The sequence below is a fragment of the Erigeron canadensis genome, chromosome 3 (genome assembly GCF_010389155.1).
Source record: "Erigeron canadensis isolate Cc75 chromosome 3, C_canadensis_v1, whole genome shotgun sequence".
In the NCBI taxonomy this organism is placed as follows: Eukaryota; Viridiplantae; Streptophyta; class Magnoliopsida; order Asterales; family Asteraceae; genus Erigeron; species Erigeron canadensis.
This window is the reverse complement of record NC_057763.1, coordinates 46558388-46578432: the sequence shown is the minus strand read 5'-3', so window position 1 is coordinate 46578432 and position 20045 is coordinate 46558388. Positions and strand designations below refer to the sequence as shown.

The window sequence follows — 20045 nt, the reverse complement described above, 5'->3', positions numbered from 1 at the left end:
ATTGTTGTAGTGTTATTGTTACTAATATTGTTTTAAAAACTTGTTGAAATTAATTAAGGTGTAATTATAGAGTATAAACTTATAAACTTTTGAAGCTCAATTTTACCCAAACCACAAGTGGTTAAAAACCGACTAAAACCGAAATAGACCCAAACCGAAAAAACCGAAACTCAATGGTTTTAGTTTTCAAAAACCGAATTATAACGGTTCGGTTTCGGTTTTAGTCAAAAACCGAACCGTACTCACCCCTAGTTGCAAATATCGGGCATATCGGTGATATATTGGATATCAGCCTTCAACTGATACGAAATATGGGTTATCGGCTGAACTTATCGTTTTTGGTCATATGTCGGTCAATGTCGGGAAAAAAAGTTGACTAAAAACACGGCTTAAAACCAAAAATAGGATTTCTGACTTTAAGATTAAAAGGTGTGTAAACTTATGTCAAATTGTATATATTATTAGTGTATATATATATATGTATTATAGATAAATTCCTTTATATATTAAGGTATCCGACATATCCCCAATATATCTCTGATATATCTGATATATCGCATATCAGGGGTCGACCGATACGATACCCAAAGCGATATTTAGAACCTTGCTTAATACTATTGTACACGTAAATTGTATAGTAATAGCATATTATAGTTAATTAACGAGATATGTCACCCGGGCGTTGCCCCGGGAGACATTACATTTGTTAACGATTTAATAAAAAAATATTATTCAAGAGATAATGTGCCATAAACTTTTTAAAGAAAACATGTATTATTCAAATTATTAAAAACTGACATTTGTCAGTTAAAAAATGAACTGTAAAAGTTTTGTGTGAAAGTGAAAGTCGTTCGCATAAAAGTTCAGTGCTAAAAGTGTAAGAGACTTAAATGTTGTGGTGAAAATAAAAGAAAATCAAAAAGTATATAAGTTTAGTGCTAAAAGTATAAGGGGTTAAAATGTTGTGGTGAAAGTAAAATGAATAGAAATTTTATTATTCTTTACAAGTTTTTCCGTACATTTCTTTTTAATATATGTGTTAAAAAATTTGTTGCTAAAGTGTAAGAGGTTAAAATATTGTAGTTAAAATAAAAGATTATCAAAAAGTAGAAAAATTTAGTGTTAAAAGTGTAAGAAATTAAGATATTGTGGTGAAAATAAAAAAGTTAAAAAGTTTATTAATAATTATAAAAGTTTTGTTCTAAATGTGTAAAGAGTGAAATTATTGTGGTGAAAATATAAATAAAATAAAAAGTATACTATTCTATACACGTTTTCCCGTATCTTAAAATAAAAGAAAATTAAAAACTATGAAAGTTTAGTGTTAAAAGTGTAAAGAGTTAAAATATTGTAGTGAAAATAAAAAGAATACAAAGTTTACTAAAAAATATTATAGTTTAGTGCTAAAGGTGTAAAGATTGAAACTTCTGTGGTGAAAGTAAAAAGAATAAAAAGTATATTATTACTAAAAAAATATTATAGTTTAGTGTTAAAAGTGTAAAGATTGAAAGGTTTGTGGTGAAAATAAATAGAACAAAAAGTTTACTAAAAATTATTATAGTTTAGTACTAAAAATGTAAATATTAAAACTTATGTGATGAAAAGAAAAATAAAATTAAAATATACTATTTTTTACATAATTTTCGATACTTTGTTTTTAATATATATTATAACGAGTGCCAATAATATGTGCACTCATTTTCTGTATGAACAACTATTTAGGCAAACAACTTTGACATGAACCCATGGTCTCCCAATTAATGATATAGTCCAATGAAGACTTGAAAAGGGAGTTTGGTTTTTTATGTACCAAACATTCTAGCCACTTTCTGTCTGTAACTAGTTTAAAACAATTTTTTAAGTATTTAATTAGTTGGTCATCGATATAAGTATATCCAAAAAATAACGAATATATATAAAATTATACGTCCACAAAAACAAGCTAGTGAGTAGTGCGTGGTCTTTTTAATGGTGCCAAATAAATTAATATACAAGTTTTAAGCAAAATAAAGTAAATATTCAAGTAAAACAAATAAACAATAATTAAATTTTTTTTAACTAAAAATCATCGTGCATTATGAAAATTATCGTGCATTAATTGCTTCGTGAATCTTTAGGCATCAACTTAACTATGATCTATGGGTCAAGTTCTTGTCATATTTATTTTACTTTAATACTTGTTTAACAACACCCAACCCCCATACATACATCACTACAAACAATATTGCATTTGTTCACACTAAATTAAAAATTTTGTCACGTTTTTTTGTATGTAAAAATATATAGAATTAAAAGTGTGTAGAAATAAAAGTTCACACTTTTTAGTGTTAACTTTCATAATTATTTTGTAACACCTCATTTGTCCACGATAAGTTAAAAGTTAGCGTGTGAACAAATGAGGTGTTACAAAATAATTATAAAAGTTCACACTAAAAAGTGTAAACTTTTAGTTCTACACATTTTTTTGTGTGGAGAAATTTATATACACTTTCATTTCTATACATTTTTACACACAAAAAAGCATGACAAAATTTTTAATTTGTTCACACTTATTTTTAATGATAAACGAAATAGTTGTTTTAAAGCTTCTGGGATAGTAGGGTACATCAACTATATATATATAACTTATTTGAAGTAACAATAATTGTTAAAATTGTGGTCCTTATTAAAAGTTTTAATTAATTTTCATTTAATTATTAACAGACGCCGATTTTGCGATAAAAAAGTGTTTTTTACGTATAGACAACACAAATTTTTCATAAAATATAAGCAAATACATGGTTATGAGTACTAACTACTTTTCAAAATATCTATATAATTATTAAAACAGTAGTTAACCGAGCAAATCCAAGCACTCTTCTAAACTAAAGCTATGTTAAAATATTGACACATAGGAGTTATCTTATGTGGCATCTTCATACTTTTTTATAATATTTTATCTTATAATTATATAAAACAAATAAATATAAATAAAATATAGAAAATATTTATATAAAAAAGTGAAAATAAACTTTTAAGCAAACTTATTAATTAAGTATTCTTTAACCAAATTTGGAATCGTTATATTTTCATTGGAATTATATTTTATGTATTTTAGTTTATTATTTATGACTTTTTGATATTCACCAAAATTTGGTTTCAACTTTAATGTGATTATATCTAATCCATACATTACACATTTAGATTCATTAAAATATATTTTCACTAACAAGTTTGGCTATTTATTAAAAAAAAAAAAAGTCTGCAATAATGGTCGATATTTAGATAACTTTTTATTGTTCTTTTTACAATTATATAGTTAATTTAATATGATTTCAAACCTTATATCGAATGATAATTTTCTTTTTCAAAGTTTCATCTCTTTTTATATGATTGGGGTAAAATCTCAAGAGTTAAAAAGCAAGTTTGTGTGCCGAGTCAAAAAACGAGTTGACAAGTAGCAAATATTTTTTTCCATTCCAATTTAATTTTGTATTATCGTTTATTTGCAAAATTTCTTTGTGTCTAGACTTTACAATTATTCAATCATGCAGGTATCGATATTTTTGATGATGGTATAGAATGTGAAGGATAATGTATATCCTTTATACTGATATACATGGAACTTGGGAAGATATTTGACATTGTTTTCTTTGACAACTATTATTTAATTAAATTAGAAAATTATAAAGAAATTAACACAATAATTTTTCGCTTTTATGTTGTTTATAGAATTGTGAAATGATATAGTTACAAACAACATATACAAACTTAGGTGGCATTTGTTTTGGACTTAATACACATAGTCATGACTTAATCAAAGATACCTAATCCATTAAGTCATTACACGTGTTTGTTTTTTTGACTTAATAAACAAAAAAAAAACAATTGTATTGACTTAATCCATACAGACGTTATATATCCATTCAGTCATTTATCAATTCAGTCACTTAATGGTTAATAATTTATTAATTTAAAGAGTTTTATTTAAATTACCAAAACAAGTTTTGAGACACATTTATTCTTCATGTACATTAAACATGATTTAAAATACGAGAATACAACACCTTAATTAACTTTTAAGTTCAATGAAAAGATTTAAAAATAAATTCAATATAAATTTGAAGATTAACAAAAGAAACAAGTTACTATAGATTTATTTTAACTATACAAAATGTATGCAATCTTAAAAATAAAAAATCTTTAAATATTAATTTAAAGTTTCGTTAGAACCAAATATGGATACCGAGAATTCAAACATTGTTTTTTTTATCTTTATTTATATATCTACGAAATACACAATATTGGTCAAAATTTTGTTGAATGATCGTTTTAAACAGCCGTACATCGTGCGGGTAAAAAAACCTAGTATATGATTATATATGATTATGATGGTAAAATGATAAGAAAAGTAGACTATTGATTTTAAGCCGGCGGGACATTAATATATATATTAAAAATAAAGCTACGGGGATCCGTGCAAAAAATAGTATACTTTTCATTTTTTTTATTTTAACTACATAAGTTTCCATCTTTATACTTTACGCACTAAACTATAATACTTTTTAGTAAATAATATAATAGTTTTTATTCTTTAAGTACAAAAGTTTTAATTTTTACACTTTTAGCACTAAACTATAATACTTTTTAGTAAACTTTTTATTCTTTCTATTTTCACCACAATATTTGAACTATTTACACTTTAGCACTAAACTTTCATACTTTTTGATTTTTCTTTTATCTTAAAGTACAGGAAAACATGTTAAGAATAGTAATTTTCTTTTCTTATACTTTTAGCACTAAACTATTATGCGAACTAATTTTTTTCAAACAAAAGTTTTACTGTTTGTTTTTTAAATGTCACGTGCAAAGAATAGTACCGTTTTTATTCTTTTTATTTTCACAACAACATTTTACTGCTTACACTTTTAGCATTAAACTTTGATACTTTTTTATTTTCATTTATTTTCACTAGATTATTTTAGCCTCTTACACTTTTAAAACTAAACTTTTATGCAAACTACTTTTACTTTCATACAAAACTTTTACTATTAGTTTTTTCACGGTGAAGTGCAAGGAAGAGTAATCTTTTTATTCTTTTTGTTTTCACCACAACATTTTAACCCTTACACTTTCAGCACTAAATTTCTATACTTTTTGATTTTCTTTTATTTTCACGACAATATCTAAGCCTCTTACACTTTTAGCACTAAACTTTTATGCGAACTGCTTTCACTTTTAGCACTAAACTTTTATGCAAACTACTTTCACTTTCGCACAAATGTAATGTCTCCCGGGGCAACGCCCGGGTGACATATCTCGTTATGGACTAATAAGGTTATTTTGTCATAATATTAGTGGTTGGGCAAGAGTTTCACTTGGACCACTAAGGCTATCTCCAATGTTAAGTACGCCCTTGAGCTGCTACATCATATTCTTTACAAATCCTTGTACATTCTTACAAATCTTTCAAATCTTATAATTTTATCTCAAACCATACAAACATCTTTACATATCTTTTTACCTCTACTAAAAACAAAAATATATTTAGTAAGGACATGTCCTTAAGTAAAAACATTCTTCTAAAGTTCCTTAGTTTTAAACAAACTTTAATGATAAAAGATATCCAGAGACATCTAAAGCATCCAAAAACACCTTCATTGAATAGCCTAATTAATTCTTGATGTTGGTACTAACTACTAATCATTTCAGTAGTTAGTGTTGTACCTTCATTTGAGTAGTCAATTGTTGTAACTTGTGATATTGACTAGCAGCTGGCAATTTGTGTAAATTTCCAACAGTTAATAATTTCAATTTTCTTTATGACTTATTTTGAATGATAAATGATTTATTTAACTTTAGTTATTGTCATTTTAATAAAAATTATAAATTAAATCTCTGAATTTAATAAATATAAATAGTCTTTTAAATTTTAATAAAAATTACATGCTTACCTAACATTTCCCCATTTTGAAATTGTAAAATTAGAAAAAATAAACACATAAAAAATTGTAAAATTTGAAGTTGGCATTTTAGACATAAAATTCTGGCTTCATCGATCACTGCTTGATTGGGTCTTAAACACAACATATAGTCATATATGTTCAGAGAATTTCCGTCAATCTAAACAATTAAATACTTTAGGAATTAGGATAATTATTTATGCTAAGAAATGTTTAAGAAATACGGAGTACGAGTGTTATAAAAATAAAAACTAACTTACTGAAATGAATGGGGATGGTGATGCCAGCGTGGCACCCATTTGGATAAACCCTTTTTGATGATGTGGACTACATGGCATAGCTTAAAGTTAAAATGAATGCAAATTGCAGTTCTCCTTTGGATGATGGACGGTGCCAATCTTTGACTTTCGTTTTCCATCTTTGACTTTTACTCACTCGTAAAAGTTGTCCTCACTCAACCAGTTGATGTGTGAAGTCAACATTATCTAAGAACATACCTAAAGGCTAAATATAAACGAGAATTAATCAATAACCAAAATTATGTATTGTACATAAAAATGAATAAATCATGAAATCATGAATTAATAAATTTTTACTAAACAATTTTCTTCCTTTCGAAAAAGGATGTAATTCCTACACAAATGTTAGATAATACAATAATAGTGTCTATTTGTCATATGTATATAAACCCTCGTGTTAGAAAGACTTGTAACCTTTTTCATCATATTTCATTCTAACACAACTTTCAGCTTCTTTCATTCTCTCTCAAAAACATACACTTCATCTTTTACACACACTAGCTCAATTCATGAATTTTAGTTGTTTCAATTGGTATCAGAGCCCATGAAAATAGATAAATTTTGGCTGATTAGAACCTATTTTTAGTTTAATTCGAGCTAGATTTTGAGATTTTTGAAGCTTAATATTTTTTTATCCAAAAAAATTCAATATTTTGATTTTTTTAATTTCTATTAATTTCAGTGAATGTTTTGATGTTCTGATATTGAATTAACAATGGATTAGTGATAATATTGTAGAATCTGTGATTAATTTCATAAGTTTGATCACAAATTTGAGTCGTTAATTTCATGTCACAAAACTTGCATTTTGAAAAATTAGTGGGTTTGATTTATAGTTGTTTTTTATTGATTAAAAGTTGTTAGGGTTTGTGAGGAATTGAATTCTGAGCGTTTTGGTATAAGATTTGTGGATTAATTCAAAGAAACGAGGAAGAATTTGAATTTTAGTGTCAAAATCACCATTGTTGAGTTTAGACCCGAAACCTTTTCCACCATATTTCATTCTAATACAACTTCGTGCTTCCTTCATTCTCTCTCAAAAACACACACTTCACCTTTTACATACATTAGCTCAATTCATGAATTTTAGTTGTTTCAACAAAACCTCTTTTATCATAAAAATGTTATATACATAAATTGTACAATAGAGTTGTATAATGTATACATTTTATATATGGATCATTACCCTTTCTCAAAGAATTAACCAATAACTCCAAAATGTACACCTCTATTTGCTCACTAACATAAATATGTCCATATAATATATATAAAATACCTTTAAATGCATTCATCAACTTTTAAATAAATATGATTAATTGATGTCTCTCTTATGGAAATGTCATTAGACTGGAAGTCATAGAAATTTTCGAGCTTAATACAATGATATGTGCACTAGCGATTGTCGAGCAAATGTACACTTTCGTTTCATGTCAAAATAAATAAACGGATACTAAAATCATTTTAATTAAAGACCCTAAATCAAACTTGCAAGGGGTTATGGGCTGAGATCATAACTTAAACCCCATAAGCAAATAAATCATACAACAAAGTTATTAGGTCGATATTGGGCTGAGATCACCTAAATCAAATCCAACACGGTTTTTAGTAAATCTGCTGCCTTCAACGCTTCAATCCATTATCATGATTAAATAATACTCACTATAATATTGGGCTTTTAAGAACCGACCCAAATCCAATAATAAGATTCCTAGCTAGGTGTAGTTTGGATATACTTTTCTCACTTATTTTATTGATCAGAATCATAATAACATGACTTTAACAATTCAAATTATCCTTGGTATAATAAGTTAAAGTCGTGGAGAAAAGTATCTCATTTTCCTTGTAATTTAGGATACTTATTATATTAATTCAATTTATACTTGTTAGACCTTTTGTAATTCGTGAATAATTAATAATGATGATAAAAGAATGCCAAAATGATTTAGTAAATAATGAATGTATAGTAGAAGTCCAGAAATATTAATGAAGACACCTGTGAACTAAATACAGTGCGTGATTTTGACTTTTATGAATCCATGATAGCGCTGTTCGACGGACCAATTATGACGTGGGTCCAATGTTGATATGTTTAGAGGACGTGGTTATTGGCTTATGGAGTTATGGGGTTTAACTTTTCAAACGTATACATTCACGGTTCACCTGTAATTTCAAAGAAAATCCGAGTTTTTGAGAAAAACCACCGTCTTAAACCCCGGGAACCGATTGACAAGCTAAGCAACTTGCAATGCTTTTAGGTTAAGGAAACCGATTAAAATGGTTCCCTTTTAATTTTTATTGATTAGCTAGCTAGGCTGACTTAATTTGGATTTTTAGTTAGGCGCACCCTTAGTTTATGTTGTTTGCAATTATTCATGCCCAAATTAAAAGGGATCACGTTCATCACATAACAAGTAGATAATGATAAATCTAACCTAATTTGTATGCTTAATAATCAACTTAATTATAGGAAAGAGAATTAATGCAATCCACATGTTAAATTTTTAAAGTTTTAGATTAATTTTTACATATATAACTATATAAGTTAGATTGATTAATCATTTTCCTAGTTAATAAATGGCATTCTGGGCCGACTACAATACAAGACATGAGCGATAGCGAAGCCAAGCTGAATAGGTTTTTTATGTCGAAAGCCCCATAAGTCATAAAGTAAAAATGATGTACTACTCCCTAATGAAATCAATTATAAGTGGTGTCACATGCACTCCTTTAGACTCGCCTTCGCATTTGTAACTCTCAAACTGGACATTTTCTTTTTCAAGTTCAAAACCTCTTTAAGATCATGTTTACAACTTAGAAGCCAACAAATTAAAAGTTATGTAAAACATGTCCACGGTAATTCTTTATATACGGAGTAAATTACTAAAAATCAACTATACACTATATATATTTATTTTGTTTACAAAGTATACAGTAATATACTCTAATACATACAAATGCACATGCGTGTATTTATTTCATATTTGACTTGAATGATATAGTATGGTTGGGGCATTGACGCTTTTCTTTTTCCTCTTTAATTAAGTTATTCATGTCTTGATATGCTTGTATAGTTGTATTAATTAAGGTTGGTAGTCCATGGAATAGGTCAATCTAACCCCGAACCTTACAAACATTTTTTTTTTTTTTTTTATATTTCTGACGGTATGGTGGTTACTTTTGTTGCAAAGAAATATTTGTTACATGAAAATGATCACCTCAACGAGTAGTTACTAGCATTGGGCATACCCACCAATTAACTTTCTCATGGTATTATATCCTTTGTGAGAGTATTGCGTAAAATAAATTTTCTATCAATAAAATCTATAAAAACATATTTTACACAAATTTTTATTCAACGAAATAGTTTATACCAGACAAACGTTCTTAAGGCTATCTCCAATGTTAGTGTCACATCATATCTTTACAAATTCTTATACATCCTTACAAATATTTCAAATCTTATAATTTTATCTCCAACTATACAAACATCCTTACATATCATCTGACCTCCACTAAAAACAAAAATATATTAGAAAATGACAAGTAAGGACGATTTTTTTAAAAATCCTTAATTTTGGACAAACTTAAAAAAAATAAAATAATATCCAAAAACAACCAAGGATACCTCCATTAGAGATAGGCTACCAAAACCATAATGTAATTGCAACATGTACCTTTGACCTTTCAAGTAAAATATAATTGCAATATGTACGACGTTTAACCAACTCTCACTTTAAACACATCTCATGCAACCCTACATTTTGTGTTCCTCTTAAATGCATATTTCATACATACACCCAATACTCGCTCACCATAAATACCCCCAACATCCCACCTTCTAAAAATAAATATTTATTGTCACAATTTATCAACCTTCAAAATTCATCATGAAAAATCTCATCATTTCTTTCTTCTTCATTTTCTTCCTCTTTAGTGTCACCATTGCAACCCGACCCGACCCAACTACCAACAAATCCAAAAGTACTAACAAGAAAGGTGGTCAAGACAACGGCAACGGGTTTTTTGGACCCGGGTCAGGAGGCGGGTTTAACATACCCGGGTTCGGTAACAACTGGCCCGGAAACGGTGTTGGTGGCGGGTACGGGTCGGGTTATGGAGGCCCGAAAGGTGGTCATTCTAAAAGTGGGGTTGTTAAACCAAGTGTTGTGTGTAAAGATAAAGGGCCTTGTTACAAGAAAAAGCTGACGTGTCCAAGTAAATGTTTCACTGCTTATAGCCGCTCCGGCAAAGGGTATGGTGGTGGTGGTGGCGGAGGTGGGTGTACTATGGATTGCAAGAAGTGTGTGGCTTATTGTTAAACATATATATAAAAACTATTATAGATGTATGATATATATGTTGTATTTGCCGGAGTTTGGTACGCCGGTTGAGATATCAGCCGAGTAAACTGCTTCTTTTTAGCAGTATGTATTTCCTTAACACTTTGCATTATTATTATATATTATGAAATTAAGTTTGTATTATATTTATGTATTACTCAACTTATTATCAAAAATTGTTACAAGTTACCAATGTTATTATTTGGGACTAAAGAACAACTTTAATATGAAAAGAAATATGAGGCTAAATGTTTTATGGGATCGATCATCGAAAATATTTATGAGTTTGAATCTGTTTTCTGCATGTATTAATTAAGGACAGAGGAACATTGTTCGGGCTGGTTCTCACGAAGTATTGACCGGATCCATATCTACCAATAAATTAAAACAGAATTTTCATGTTTTTGAAGTGACACGTGGTGTAATACTTGATCGATACGTGTCCTTTAATTTATTTATTTTGTTAAATTAGCTTTTTTTAGTTGTATATAAATTCAATTTTTTTATTAGACTTAGAAATAAACTCTAACGCTTGGCTTATTAATACAAAAGACATTATAACCTTATTTGATTGAACGTTTTCTCATTAATAAATTGTTTCTTTTTCTTTCTTAATTCTTCAACTCCTATTACTTATATTAATCATAATAAAGTTATTAACATGAATACTTCAAAAAATTAAGTTTACGATATGAAATCACAAGGCTATTTGCTATCATCCATTATGTTTACAAGTTCCGATTTTGATATGTATCTAAAAATTTAAGGTAAATCTAAAATTTTAGCTACACATATATTATATTTATCATTATTGTTTTTTATAATTTAAATTCGATTATCGATTTACTTTAACAACAATTTATTTTATACTCATGAATCATGTATAAGGCATATTCGAATTTACTTATGATACAATGTATATATCTACCGTACATCGTACGAGTATTAAGACCAAGAAAGGCATGGGACTCTTTAGTCTAATCTTTATTCTTTACATCTATCATTCTAAATATAGTGAGATATATTTGAGTAGGAAAACTTTTCCATTATATCCACTACTATCGTTAAACAAATATTTAGGCCTATCAATTCATCAATCTCCCGCTTACAAAAAACAAAACTAGTGGGATGCTATACTAAAGTCATGTAATCTTTTTGTCCTGTAAAGGTTAATGAATGATTATGAAGTAGATGATGATATTGACTTTTGTACAAGTCAATTAATGATGGTTAGGGAACAAATCATTATCTATTTAATGAAAAAGAAAATTTTAATACGGAGTATAACTCTTTTGTTTGGATTAATATATATACAATTATACTATCACTAGCCTTTTGAAGTCTAAACTCTAGATTTAAAATTCAATGTTTTGCACTTTGGTTGTATCTTTTGATAAGATCTTTTTGTTAGTTGTTGTATTGTTTTAAAAGCTATATATAAGTACTACGGGAAATCACAATAGGTTGGCATTAAACTGACTAGACTCGAAACAACTCATTTAACTCGAAATCAACCTGACAACTAGTTTGAGCCATGATTTTGTTTACACGGACCGGATCCAAGTTTGTTGGTCGTGAGTCAGGATTAAATTTCTAATCGGAAACTTTTACTTAACTGAGTTAGGGAGAGTAATTTCAACCCAACAGACGACAAACACAAACTCAACGTACGTGATTCATAAATCATAACCCTATGTATTCTTGTTTGTATTTTATAAGTAATTACTTTCTTCTGCTCTCAATGTGTTTCTTTGTGACTTGAACATCTATATTACAACTAAACGCGTTTTGAGTTTATCTATATGATCAAGTGATTATCTATGCATTAAAGTGTTCATTTTTCCTTAAAATGAAATAGAAATTGAGTTTACCTGTCAACTTGATGACCCCAAAAGACCTAACCCAACCTGACAAACATCATATTAGACTATTAGTAGATTGGCAAATCATGAATATACAACGGTACCCAAGTTTTTTCAGGTTGGGCTGCAAGTTGGGTCGAGTATTATCAACCGTAAAGTAAAACTAGTAATTGATTATTGCACGGACAAGAAAAATAATATTGCACAATGTATTGTACATAATTTAGAGTACCAGGAATTAAAATACAAGATAATACTCAATAAATTAGTTCATCTATTACGTTCCAGGGTAGTTGATAAAAAAGTTCATCTATTATGAGTTTTTAACTATGAGATTTTTAGTTCAAATAATTAGTCGAGTTTATCAAGTAAAACCTTTAAATATAGTTAAATAAAAATGCTAAAAAAAATATTAACAAGTTTCAAGTTTTGAAGAATAACTAAATTTTCAAGCTCGAGTTCATCACACATTTATAAGGTTATTCGAAATTGTATCAAGCCAAAGTCGAGTAATTATTAACCGAACCTGACTTAAATTTATAATCCTCTGCTCATTTACACCCCTACCCCCTATGTGCAAATTCAACTTTAACCGGATTTTATGGTGGAAGAAAAATCAGATTGATTGCCATTTCTAGACAACTTTCTCCAAATAGCAAGAAAATACATCACCTGCATCAAGAATGCTAAGAATGCAATCCTGGCTTGTAAGGAAAAATCAGCACAATCAGTATATAACACAAAATTTACACAGGTAAATACCAATTTTTCGCATCTTTCTATACTTCTACATCATATAAATCCTTCCATAAAATCAGAAAAAATCACAAAGAACTTTATGAATTCACATCAAAGTTTTCCCTGAGCAACTAGAAACATCCTCCAGAAAACCTTGCTCTGTCCAATGATTTATAACGATTCAACATCATGACCCCGTCATGTGAACACCGACTCATACCGCTGCACGTACTGCACCTCTAGCAACTTCACGTCTCATTTCTGCTGCTTTGCCACTTCCCCGGAAATACATGTATACTTGCTGCACAAGAAAAATCATGAAAATCTCAACCATTTCTAGCAGATCAGTGAAAAAACAGTATGAATTTCCTTAATTTTTTTCCGGCGCAAAGTTGTAGTTTTTTTCATATTATAAATTTGGTCATCAAATCTGTCAAATTTTAAGAGTATTGAATGATTTAACAACGGCAATTTGGGATGATAAAAAAAAAGCAGATAAGAACTCTGACCTGAATAACCCAGATGCTGAGCAAAGACTCGAGACAGAATAAACCGAATCCTACAAAATAGAAAATCTACAAGAAAATGCACTTAGTTAACATTGTTAAAGAGAGAAGAAACCCAAATTCAACAAGTTGAAAAGGAATTTACCCCAACAATTGCATGATTGCCTACAAGGTCAACTGCTGGTAGAATCCCTCTGTTTCAAGGAAGAAGATTTTTCAGAAACAAAAGCTGATGAAACTAATGCATGTATGACAATTTGATATAAACAAACTAACAAACACAGTTCAAGCCTGACTTGTACTGATCAGTTTCATTTGTAACTTGGTTGCAAGAGTGGGCCCAAAGAGAATTAAGCAGAGCCATTAGCGTTCAATCAAGTTTCAATTTGTTGGTCTTGTGTTGAAATCATTTGTTCGTTAGAATACTTGATTTTTTTAGCAATAGAAAGAATGACCTAGGTATTCTTTGTAATGCTATTCAAAGGCTTCAAGTTTATATGAAATTAGCATATAAAAATTAGAACCATTTACTTACTCAAATAGCTCAATATTACTCGTCAGGCATTATAATGCAAATCACAAAACCAACTCATTAGAACCAAACTTGATAAGATTGGATTAATTCAAAATGAACAACTTTCAGGTCAAACAACAATTATTTATGCTGTCAAGTGTCAAATTAATAATTTATAAAACCAAGAAATACAGAAAAACTGGAAGTCGTATGAGAAACTCACGCAAGAGATTTTCCTTTAAAGACCACGGGAGGGGCGACTGCAGCAAAGATGACGAAGCCTATATGAACCTATAGGCACCATAAAGAACGACTTACCACCATGGGAATATAATAACCCAAACAAAAAAACTATGGATAGTTTGAAATCATACCAAGTAAAATAGGAAGAACCAAGTGAACTTCAAAGCACTTTCATTCCTGCAATGTAGTTTCCAATGTAAAAAAAAAGAGTAAATTTCTTTTATCTCCAGGATACACATCCCAATATACATCAAGTAGATACCAACTATACACATTCCCAGTGACCTAAAAAGGGAACCGAATTCCCTTTGTTAATCTCAATTTCCTCTTTTCTACATTCTCTAATTACAGTATTTTGCTAGTATTCTGTTTGTCCTTACAGCAAGTAAACATATGATTCACCATTACAGACAGTAATTTTTTTGTGATACAGATGTGAGCACAAGACACAAGTTTAAAATGCTAAATGATCTACATGAATTGGATTTTGAACAGATTCACTTTTTATCGTAAATGTGCAGTTAAATTTACTACTTTGCCTACTATTATCATTACCAAGTATTCTTTTTAAAAATTGATTCTGGCCAAAAATTCCCTCATTTGTCATTAGCAAAAACTATTTTAAATATTTGATTGATGGTTAAACATTTCAAAATAGTATTCTTCCTCAAACTAACAACATTTCATGAGCCAGATTGGCTCATGATCTGTTAAGATATTCACCACACACCACATTAAATCCAGTAGTCTTTTACGGAGAAAAAGGTACACTTACACTCGGGGACAAACATGCACTTCCACTATATTAAGATTCATATAGAGTTTAGAAGAAAACAAAAAAATGATAACTATTCCTGGTCATCAACTTTCTTTGTAGAGATTGGTATTTACCTAAATGCACGATAAAGAGGTCGGTACCACAGCACGTAGGCAAGTGGAACTCCTGATATGAAGTAGATAAGAGCAAGAAACCATATCTTCGGGTCTATCAAAAGTAAAATCTTATAAGAACGAATTTCCAACAACACATTCAATGGGAAGAAAGATAACAAGTGTCAAGACCGTAAAGAATGGAGAAAAAATCAATCTGCACAAACCTTCTCCTTTAATCCAAGCTGTTGTTGTGGCTATAATATTCCACAGAAGACAGAATACTAGTCCTGCCATATGATACACATATAAGTAACTTGATTTTAACTAACAAAAAAACAAGCTATCTTACAGAGTCTGGGCTACGATTAGATTCGCTTTGAGCACTTGACAGTTCTATTTTGCGAACCTAATTGTTATAGTGCGAGAAGACATAAAACTGATTGATCTCGTGGCACTCATGCAGATAGAAACCAAAATATTTGTCGCATGATAAACAAAGAAAAAAAACATACCCAGATACGTTGTGAATGCGACATATTGCAATTTCTGCAGATGAATTGGGATCTCGTTTGCAATATCATGATGAATGATAGGGAAAAAGGGTGGCCAATTTTTCTCTTCAAGAACAATACCAGCTGCAAACAAAGGAGTTGGTTAGTTGCTCATGTTGATTGCTGAAATAACATCGAGTTGTGCCTATATTTCCGTAGTAGGTTAAGATGTTTCAATTTATAGGTAATCTTTTCCATTTATACTTAAAACAGTAGCATATGACAATCGGGACAGAAGATAACATACCACGTGCAGCTGCCTCTTCTTTCCGTTTTACTATCTGCAAACAACAATCAAATAATTACAATCTCTTTGAAAGGTAGAATACTCTTAACGCCATAAATACTATCTCGGAAGAATTAAAATGTATCATTATTTTCTAACTAACATAAGCTTGTTATATCAGGAAAAAAAAATGGAATATTAAACTCCAAGGAACCAAGCTTTGAAACCACAAACACTACTAGGTCATAAACAATTATTTTTCGGCACTTGAAAGAAATCTTCTTTATGTGTCCCTTTCCTTACAGATAACCAGTAAATAAAGTAGGCTTTCCCTGTTCAAATTACCCAGGGATGGTTTGTCACTAAGTATAGCCAAGCTGTTTAACCATATAACTACTGTGTCTTTCAAAACAAATCTGGTACAGATGTTAATGTGCTTGAATATTAATGCAAACACCATGTTCAAATCGTAACAAACTTATAGATAGAAAATAATTCTTGAGAATTACCTCTTCTCTCTTCCTTAGATCAGATTCCCTAGCTTGCAGCTCTTTCTCTTTCTTCTTCAGATCCTTCAAAGAAGACGATAGAAAGTAACAGTGGTTGAGAAATAAAGTAGCAGTTCATGAAATGAAGCAGTGTTCCACAAAACCCAACTTAGAATTATTTATTCAGAGTTGCCTATAAAAGTATAAATTAAGGGTTTGTGCACAAACTTATTAGTAGGCCACTTAATCTAGACTTAAGTGTTAACTAACTTGCTTCATCAACTTTACATCCTCAACTCAATCTTTCCAATCCTTCTCAGATAATTTGTATCAAAGGAAACAATGAAAATAGTTATTTAGAGAAGCAATCATATCAAATTTTCAATGACATATGTAACATAAGTTACTCAACCTAAAAGTAGCTGTTCCAAAAAACCATGATCCATCCACAAATTACAATAAACTGCTTGCACAGTTAGATCGACTTAATTCCCATGTGGGCAATAAAAGCATAAAAAGGCCACTCAATTGCATATATCCAAGTTTCTTAAAGCATAAGGATAGATACAATAAGATATGAAAACTATTCTTACTGCGGCTGAATCAAGAGGTATGTCAACTGGAGCACTCCTGTCATAAAAATCTGCAGGTTCGTGAGGAAGAGGCGATAGCCGAGAGTTTGTAGCAGGTGGAACACTCTGCAAAACCGAGTCAAAATTAGACAAAAATTTGAAGATATTTCCACACACCGATGAAACAGAATAACCAATAATATTTTTGAAAGAAAATACAATAATTAAGTCAATATTATACGCATGAATCTTGATGAGTATCAAGATAATAAAAAATATTGTAGATTGATAAACCACACATAATAGACCGTAATTATGATAATGATCATAAGCGCTACAGAAAAAGGACTCAACTCTCAAGAAGAAATTGTTAGACTTACCGATGTGTAGAATGAACCTCCACTGTAATTTGTCTTGCCTCCTTTACCCCCGGCTCCATCCTGTTTATGTAGTCACAATTAGTCAGTACATAAAAGAGCATACGGAAACTAGCCAATCACTTTATAGAAATCAATATGCAAACAAAAACTATGAACTTTAAGATATAGTAGAAGAATAAAAAAAAACACATATGCAAAACCTATCTATCTATATCCATTTTAAAATTATATAACAGACAAAATCACCATTCCGTCCCTAACAGTAAATCAATATATATCATTCCAAAACAAAAACAGATAAATCAATATCACATTCAGCTTCTGCATTACATACTAACACATATCTATATTAAATTAAATACTAGTACTACATAAAGCATATACGCAAACACACATATATAAACATCTACTATATCTATATATATATATACAAGTTGTTAAGATGAAGCAGAAGAATGCAAATATGGATAGATTTAATAGAAAAACGAGATCCAGAAAGTAAACCCTAAGTTGAAGTCAAACACAGTAAATCGCATATCGTATATTCAAACAAAACACATCGATATAGCCTCGGGTAACTGATAATAATAATAATAATAAACTTACAGCGAATGGATTAACTTCTTCTCCATCGTCAAAAGGATTAGGATCGAAACGCCCAGCCATCTCACCACCGACTCACTCACTTCTATCTACAATATATAGATACAGAAATTATTATATATAGCGAACATAACAATAATAAAGTGATCTGTGAGTTAATATTAATTAATTATAATTATATAAAAATAAAAAGAGAAAGTAGAGTATTGAGAAAGAATTGAAGAAACCTGTTAATGAATAATGATGGAGAGAAAAATAATAAAAGTCCAAGTCGAGGGAGAGTTGATTTTGGTGGCAGTCAATGATCGGGAGAAGTTTTTTGGAATAAAATACTACTAGATTTCACTTTTCCTTTCGAATCTAAATAGCCCCTTTATAATTATAACGAGAGATTGAACACGCAAATTCTGGGGACCAAAGGAGGTAGACCGTAAGTCCGTAAGATGGTAAGGTAGTATTTGATAAGAATTTAAAAAGACTTGATTCAATATAAAATTTTAAGTGTAAATTTTGTTTAGGACTTGATTAGTAAGCGTTGTCATAATTAAAAAGTTAAATTATTAGGGATATATTTACACTCTATATATCCTAATAATCTATACCTAACGTATGAACTCATAAATTAAAAAACCCTTATGTTGTTTCACTCGATCGGAATACAAACCGAAGCACAAAACCCATATTACAATTCGAACATCAAAGCTATATTATATTATTATATCGATTGATAGTAATAATAGTACTTTGGTGGGGTTTTTACTTCGACAGAATTGAAACATATTATTTGTGTTTCTAAATTGTATTGGACGAAACATATTAAAGCAAACTATGAGTTTTAGCCTTTTGGTGATTCAAGATCTAGCCTTTTGGTGGGGTTTTGTTGGACGTGTTGTGTGTGCAATCGTAGAGAGGTTTTACTTTAAACCCTAATTAATATTAATATTATTATTATTATCTTATTGGAAGCTTACGCTAAAAGTTACACATTCGATTTCTTCTTTGTTAATTAATGTGATTGCATATACGTTCTTATCCGTTGCGTACTCGTGATTGTTTATATGTTTATGTTTATAAATCCTAACAAAAACTTCTTGTTTAAGTTATTGTTTTGACGTATTTCTTTCAACAAATGAGTAATGACTCGATACTTTTATGCTAGTTGTTACTTTTTTTGATTCCACATTCAATTGCAATCTCAATCTTAATTTTTATGATATATGACAAGCAGTCAAGCATACTATCTTGACCTTAGAAACGGCACCGAAAGGGAGCGAGAAGGACAATGTCCCCGTCAAAATTTAAATTTTCATATATATTTTATGGATTTGGAATTTTTCTTAGAGATATTTAAATTTTGTCCTCTTTTAGATTATTATTTGATGCATTTTAAATTTTGAACTTTTTTAGCTATCTTAAATAGAAGGTTGATGAATAGTATTTTTTTATGAAAATTTAGAAAAAAGTCGTTGAAAAAATGTTGATACCATTTGGTTGAATAGTTGTTTTTAGTGGATAGATTGGAAATCTCCGACTTTTTATACATAATTGTTTTCCAAATCAAGTTATAGAGAAAAGGAGATGCCTTTTTTAGGTTAAAATTAATGAATTAATAAAAAGCTTTAAAAATCTTCTTATCATTGTGAATACTCTTTGATTTACGTCTTCTTGACCCTGATCCTTTTGGATGATTTTTACGCTGCCAATTGCATCATGGTATTAGTAATCCTTCTTCTCATAACTAAAGAGATGTTAACGATGATGAAAAGTATAAGAATTGTAATATTGGATGCTACTGTTAATGACCTTTTGGCTTTAAAGTTTAGACAATCCATGTTCGTTAAATGATTCTTCGGAATGCTCTATTTGAAAAGCTCTTATTACTAACATGTGGATTTACTCCTGTAGAGG

The 20045-nt window shown here is 29.6% G+C and overlaps 2 protein-coding genes across 2 annotated transcripts; one reads left to right on the top strand and one right to left on the bottom strand.

The window, feature by feature from the left end:
- The first annotated feature begins 10064 nt into the window (after positions 1-10064).
- On the top strand, positions 10065-10725 carry LOC122593469 (glycine-rich RNA-binding protein 1-like). Its single transcript, XM_043765883.1, has one exon. The coding sequence runs from the start codon at positions 10129-10131 to the stop codon at positions 10558-10560; it is 432 nt and encodes a 143-aa protein (XP_043621818.1). The 5' UTR covers positions 10065-10128; the 3' UTR covers positions 10561-10725.
- A 2423-nt stretch (positions 10726-13148) lies between these two features.
- On the bottom strand, positions 13149-18508 carry LOC122592778 (secretory carrier-associated membrane protein 2-like). Its single transcript, XM_043765088.1, has 14 exons — positions 18365-18508; positions 18141-18226; positions 17535-17594; positions 17176-17280; positions 16604-16666; positions 16116-16149; positions 15830-15952; positions 15542-15604; positions 15336-15429; positions 14576-14621; positions 14425-14492; positions 13833-13881; positions 13691-13756; positions 13149-13482 (listed from the first exon to the last, which is right to left on the bottom strand). Exons 2-14 carry the CDS (start codon positions 18198-18200, stop codon positions 13396-13398), a joined length of 918 nt encoding a protein of 305 aa, XP_043621023.1. The 5' UTR covers positions 18201-18226; positions 18365-18508; the 3' UTR covers positions 13149-13395.
- Positions 18509-20045: the final 1537 nt, after the last annotated feature.